Below are 6,401 nucleotides of genomic sequence, written 5' to 3' on the forward strand. Positions count from 1 at the left end.
TTAATTTCGCATTTAATCCTTCTATTTTAATCCAACACATAATTTTTATTCCAAAAATTTATAAAGTCTAAAAATGGTGATTGTTGCTAAAAATGATATTTAACAAATCACCAATTTATGGATTCAAAATCTAAATTTTGACCAAACTTGCAATAAATATGATAACTGAAGAACCTTAAAAAATTGATTTTAAGAATAAATGTAAAAATATAAAGTAACATCAAACCTAAAAAAGAAATAGAAGGGTGTGTGACAGATGATAGAAGAGAAGAACCCAATAAAAGAAAACATACCACTCTTTTATTAGAGGGCCCAAAATAGATGACAAAATTTAAAAGAAACATAATTGCTAAGAATGTCATAAAGAATATTCATAAGCTGTGCAAGTAAAAGCTAGAATGCCACCTGCAAAATCAAAGTTATCAGTTATGAGTTATGGAACCTACACTTTATTATGGCAATTATTTGGTTGGATTCCATTAACTTTGTTTTATCATCATGATACCGACAGTGGATTCCTAAATGAGAGGAATTTGTTTTCATCTACATAGTATTGAACATCAAGCTTTTTTTCATATTAATAGAAAAAGCAGAAAAATAAACAGTACAACTGTCTAAAAAATTTCTATGGTAAATCTTAAACGAAACTCTTAATATCATGTTAAGAAATATGGTTTGAGTTTAACCTATCCATACAAAATCGGCTGGTAAGGTTAAGAATGTCTCAACTTATAAACACATGTTCAGACCATATTTTGACCGTTGTAGGAACACAACCAAAAAAAATAAGATAGGTAATAAGAAAATGAAAATGTAACCTGAATATATTTTTTATGTTCAGATGTTATAGCACACATAAACAGTGATCATATCATCATCAGTTATTACAACAAAACAGGCCTAATAAAAGAGAAATTGAACTCAATACATAATTCAAACATAATGACAATAACATGAATGTTTGATAATAGTAATAATAATAGAAAAGTTTGAAACCTTCTCTGCACAACTCAAAATCCACATGCTTCTTTCTCTTTTTCTCAAGCTCATCCATGAGTGTTAAAAGCTTCCCACAACAAGTTCTGTGGAGAAGCATTAGTGAAATCCCTTGCTTGCAGTGCAGCAGTTCTGAGAGTCTTGAGAGTCCAAAGATTTGCCTCAACAAATGTCAAACTTCTATAAGGCAAATTATGTTTCTTGCAAAGATCAATCACCAATGGTGAAACCTTCCTCAGTTGAGCCCTAGGTAGCCTTGGAAACAAATGATGTTCAAGCTGAAACTGCAAACCACCAAAGAACCAATCCATCCATGTCGAACAAGATATATCCAATGTTCCGCTCGTCTGCTTCTCAAACCAATCATTTCCGCTTGGAGGACCGACGTACACGTTAGCAGCGAAATGGTTCAAACAGAATTGAAGATGTTGGATGGAACAAACCACAAAACAAGCAAGAACAAACATCAACCTTTCCGGCCAACTAGGTAGGCATGACAATAAAAGAGGGAACCAAGTCCAGAACACCGCGATTCCCATGATGTTGTAAAGTCTATCAGGGACATTTCGTGTTGGCGAAAACAATAGCAAAAACGTCTGAAGATACAAGTTAAGCCTTGCGAAACACAAGACAGGGTAAAAAGTCCAATGCTGATAACTGATCAAAAACCTAGACAAAGCATCAAACTTCAACTGTCTATCATAGAAATAAGACTTGATGTTCCCGAATAATCGCGAAGAGACAGCGAAAACCGGGATATGCTGCAAATCAGGATCATAATCAAGACTATTGCAAGCAATATGATGAGCATTATGAGTCCATTTCCACCAAGCAATACTTATACCAGTCAAACAATTCCCACAAATAATCTGCGCCAATTTATTATACCCCTTACTCGACATAACCTCGTAGTGACCGGAATCATGACCCACATAAGTACTTTGCATCCAAAGCAAACCCAACAACATCCCAGAACCCAAATGAGCCCAAATACTCTCACAACCAACAACACCAAAAACAACAATAGAAAACATAATTGCAACAGAGGTTAATGTGAACAAAGTAACATGCTCTTTCTTTTCAAACAAACCCAGTTTCACAAACTCAGAAACCATCTTCCTATAATCCTTAGAAACCTCAGACACCTTAAAATCATCAAGGTAAAAGCCAGTAAAAAATCTCTCAAGATGTTTCCATGCAGTACCAGGATGATATGCTATAAACGCATCGGTAACATCCTGGCCAGCGAGATTCAACAAAACAACCTCTCCGCCAGGGTGATCTTTACCCCAATCAGAAACATTGTAAACCTTACCCTGAATTGAGATCCATAGATCTCCTTTCTTGTTGTGCTTGGAAAGTTCATCCGATGATATATACTTCTTCTCTTTCTCAACAACCTCCATGGATGGCGGTGGCGGATGAGTGAATGAATGTCGGTATCAGATCCTGCAAGAATGTAGATAGAAAAGATAGAAACAAGGAAACTCCTTTAATGGTTGTGCAACCACAAAAGGGTCCTTGAAAATTGGTTATGATTTTGCAGCGATCTGATGAGATGAAATGAAATAATGTATGTAACTTTTGGGTACAGAGAAGGAGAAGAAGAGTTTTGTTAATGAAAAGAGAAGGGTTATTTATAAAAACTGGGAGACAGGTGTTAAATAGCGGCAATTTCGTGGTGGAAAAAGAATGGGTCAAAATTTGGGGTTAAGAATTGAGAGACAGGTTAGTAAGAGTGAGGATGCAATGCAGGGTGTTATAGCTTAAGATAGAATCGAAACCGAAGATATTTTGAGAGAGAGAGAGAAAGGACGCGTTAAGTAATGGGATGACGCTGTTACCCATGTGGGTTTGTGGAGAAGGGACGGACTAGTTGGGGTTTTCGCTGTTTTGATTTTATTAGGAGGGAGAATAACGTTGGGTTATTCTTTTAATACTGGGTCTTACTCTTTATTCAAAATAATAGTAATATAATATTATTACTATATAATAACGGTTAGTAGGATAGAAAGGAACTCATGGGGAAGATAATACTTTAGTCCTTTGTAGGGTTTTGCAAAGAAAATATTAAAGTGTTTCTTTTTTTATTTTTTTTCAACTGATGAGCTGTTATTAAAGTATTGAGAGGGATTGCATTTGATTAAAAAAAATTTATCTTGATACAATTATATATTTATCTTTAATAATATATATTTATTTGGATACAACAAAAAAATTCAACATATTTAAGAATTAAAATAAGGAAAATGTTAATGAGTGTTTGACTTGATAATCATTAAGAATTTAAAAATATTTTTTTTAAAATTATATTATTAGAAATAAAAATAATTAATTTTTTAAGGAATAAAAAAAATTTAAAATATTTGTATTCATTGCATTAAAAATTAAAATTATTTATTTATTTAAAGAGTATTTTTTTTATTTGAAATATTTAAAGAGTATATCTAAGATACTCATTATTATACTTTTAAAATTATAGTAATTTATATAGGACACTCGCGTTTTTCAATTTAACAAAATATTTTTTAAATGCTACTCTTAATTAAAATGAACATTTCGTTTAACGGATTTTAGATTGATTAAAATAGTGTTAAAAATTTTGATTAAAAAAAAAAAGATGAATTGAACTTTGATACTCATTAGGATCACGACAAAATAGAATGTATATATATATATATATATATATATATATATATATATATATATATATATATATATATATATATATATATATATATATATATATATATATATATATATATATATATATATATATATATATATATATATTCAGTTTTTGTTTTGGACATTCTACACATTCGGTAAAACTTCAACTTTGCTTCTTTTCAAAAACTATCATTCCTAAAATATTATATCAAAGCTTCCTTTTAGAGTAAATGAATTACAACAAGTAAAATTATCAAAAATAAAATAAATTGAATGTAACCTCACAATTAATATCTTTAAAATATTAAAAAAGATTATTTAATTATTTTACTTTATTTTTTTAATTGATAAAACAAACATATATACCTCGAGAATTATTTTGTATTTGAATATCAACCTCGAGAATTATTTTATGAGAATATCTTTTGAGCCTTCAACCATAATTGCTGCTCCATTTCCTTTAAGGTTTGACGCGCCTTCGACCAACAAGGTCCACACATAAGAGGCTTCCTCACTAGATGGGGAGTTGTACTTGACTATAAATTTGGCTAGTATCTTAGACTTTATACTCCCCCTAGGGAGGAAGTGTATCTCATACTCTGATAGTTCGATAGACCATGACACCATTTTTTCAGCCAAGCTTGGTTTCTTCAATACCTAACGAATATGGTAGTTTTGTTCACCATAATTATGTGTCCCTGGAGATAGGACATCGGCTTTCTCATTGTTATCACCATTTTCAATGTTGGCCTTTCTATTTTCTAATATCTTAACTTGGAACCTTTCAATACTTTACTGATGAAGTATATCATTTGTTCATTACATTCCCATTTTTATACTAGCACAAAGCTCATGGATTTTTCAGTTACTGATAGGTACAAAAATAAAGTCACAACCTTTGTCAAGTGAGTCATGATCAGAGGGTTCTCAAAAAAGGTAATAAGTCTCGCAAAGGCCTCATTGTATTCTTCGGTTCTCTCAAATTTTTCTTTCTTCTTTAGGATGGCGAAGAAGTGGAAAGCTTTACATGCGGCACAAGAAAGCAACACAAGAGAGAGGGGTCATGCACCCTGATGATTTTTGGATTTCTTTGATCGAGGTTGGATTCCTCATGTTGATGATGGCATAACATTTTCTCAAGTTCGCTTCTATCACTCTCATGGTCAACATGAAACCCAAAAATTTTCACGCCTAGACACTAAATGAACATTTGGCTAGGTTCAAATGCATGTTGTATTTCCTAGTCGAGTTTAGCATGTATTCCATATCATTGTACGTAGTAGTTTTCCTTATTTAGGGCATTTATGACCATGTCATTTATATGAACATCAAGGTTCCTCCCTATCTAATTTAATAATATAACATCCATCAACATATGATAGGTAGCACCTGCATTCTTGAGATTAAAGGGCATCACTTTATAGTAACATTTGTAGTTGTTGGACATGAAGGCAGTTTTGGGCACGTCATGAAGGTCCATTTCAATATGATTGTAGATAGAATAAATGTCCATGAAACTCAATGTTTTATGCCATAGTGAGTCGTCAATTAACATTTCATTTTTAGGTAGATGATGTAGATCTTTATGGCACACCAAGTTGAGGTCTGAGAAATCTACACACATCCTCCACTTTTCCTGAAGTCTTCTTTACCAATAATACATTTTCTATCCAAGTGGGGTACTTAATCTCTCTTATGAATCTCGTCTCCATTAGTTTTTTGACCTATTTATCAATGGTCATCCTTCTCTCCTCGTCTAATTTACGCTTCCTTTGGATCACCAGTCTGATTGAGGTGTTAAGGGTGTTACGATGGTATATATTTTTTGTATTAATCTCTCGTATGTTTGAGCACTACAACAAAACTGCTTTTATGCAGCACACCATAGATAATGCTTTTCTACCAAAGTGATGCTATATGTCTAGATAAAAAATTATAATTTAAAAATATACACATTAAACAACGCTTTATCAAAAATGCTGCCTAAAGTTGAGCAAAAGTGCTGCCTTAGGTTCACATTCGAAAGCGCTTTCTTAAAGCGCTGCCTTAGATTCACATTAGAAAGCGCTCTCTGAAAGTGCTGCCTTAGGTCCAACTAGAAAGCGTTGAAAGTGCAACCTTAGATTCACATTAGAAAGTGCTTTTGAAAGCGGTGCCTTAGATTCACATTAGAAAGCTCTTTCTAAAAGTGCTGCCTTATATTCACATTAGAAAGTGCTTTCTGAAAGCGCTGCCTTAGGAAAATTAAAATTGAAATTAAAAAATAGATTATAATCACTGTTATCGTTACTTTCTATTCTCCAGTACTATTATCGTTCTTCTTCTCCAAACTAAAAACCCTTATGGATCTCTAGAATTTCACAAAAAATCTTTTGAATCCACAAACACACCTTCTGAATCCATGAACAAACATTCTGAATTCGAAGAACCATAACCCACGACTGCGAATTTCTTCTTTCTTCTCTCACGAAAATCCCTTCAGCGAATTCTAAAAACCCTAATCGAACCCACAATTGTGATTTTCTTCTTTTGCAAAACGAAATCACTTTCATTTGGGTTTATATCGTTCTTCTTCGGCATTAGAGGTATGAATTTACTCTGGCATTGTTTATAGAATTCCAGTACAAGCTCATAGGATTAGTGCTTAACAAAATAAGTTCAATAAGCTTATAGCATAAGTGCTTAAGACTTTTCTGGAACATGAAGTCAGAATTAACTCTAACCGTTTTTTGTTT

The 6,401-nt window shown here is 32.6% G+C and overlaps 1 protein-coding gene across 1 annotated transcript; it reads right to left on the minus strand.

Annotated features, from left to right (window-relative positions):
- Positions 1-795: 795 nt before the first annotated feature.
- LOC131628845 (delta(8)-fatty-acid desaturase 1-like) lies at positions 796-2,869 on the minus strand. Its single transcript, XM_058899653.1, has one exon. It carries the CDS (start codon positions 2,400-2,402, stop codon positions 1,047-1,049), a length of 1,356 nt encoding a protein of 451 aa, XP_058755636.1. The 5' UTR covers positions 2,403-2,869; the 3' UTR covers positions 796-1,046.
- Positions 2,870-6,401: the final 3,532 nt, after the last annotated feature.

The sequence above is a fragment of the Vicia villosa genome, unplaced genomic scaffold (assembly GCF_029867415.1).
Source record: "Vicia villosa cultivar HV-30 ecotype Madison, WI unplaced genomic scaffold, Vvil1.0 ctg.000485F_1_1, whole genome shotgun sequence".
Classification (NCBI taxonomy): Eukaryota; Viridiplantae; Streptophyta; class Magnoliopsida; order Fabales; family Fabaceae; genus Vicia; species Vicia villosa.

Bases quoted from the DNA above. Each gene is read 5' to 3' on its own strand.
- LOC131628845 (XM_058899653.1), bottom strand. From the start codon at position 2,402: ATGGAGGTTGTTGAGAAAGAGAAGAAGTATATATCATCGGATGAACTT.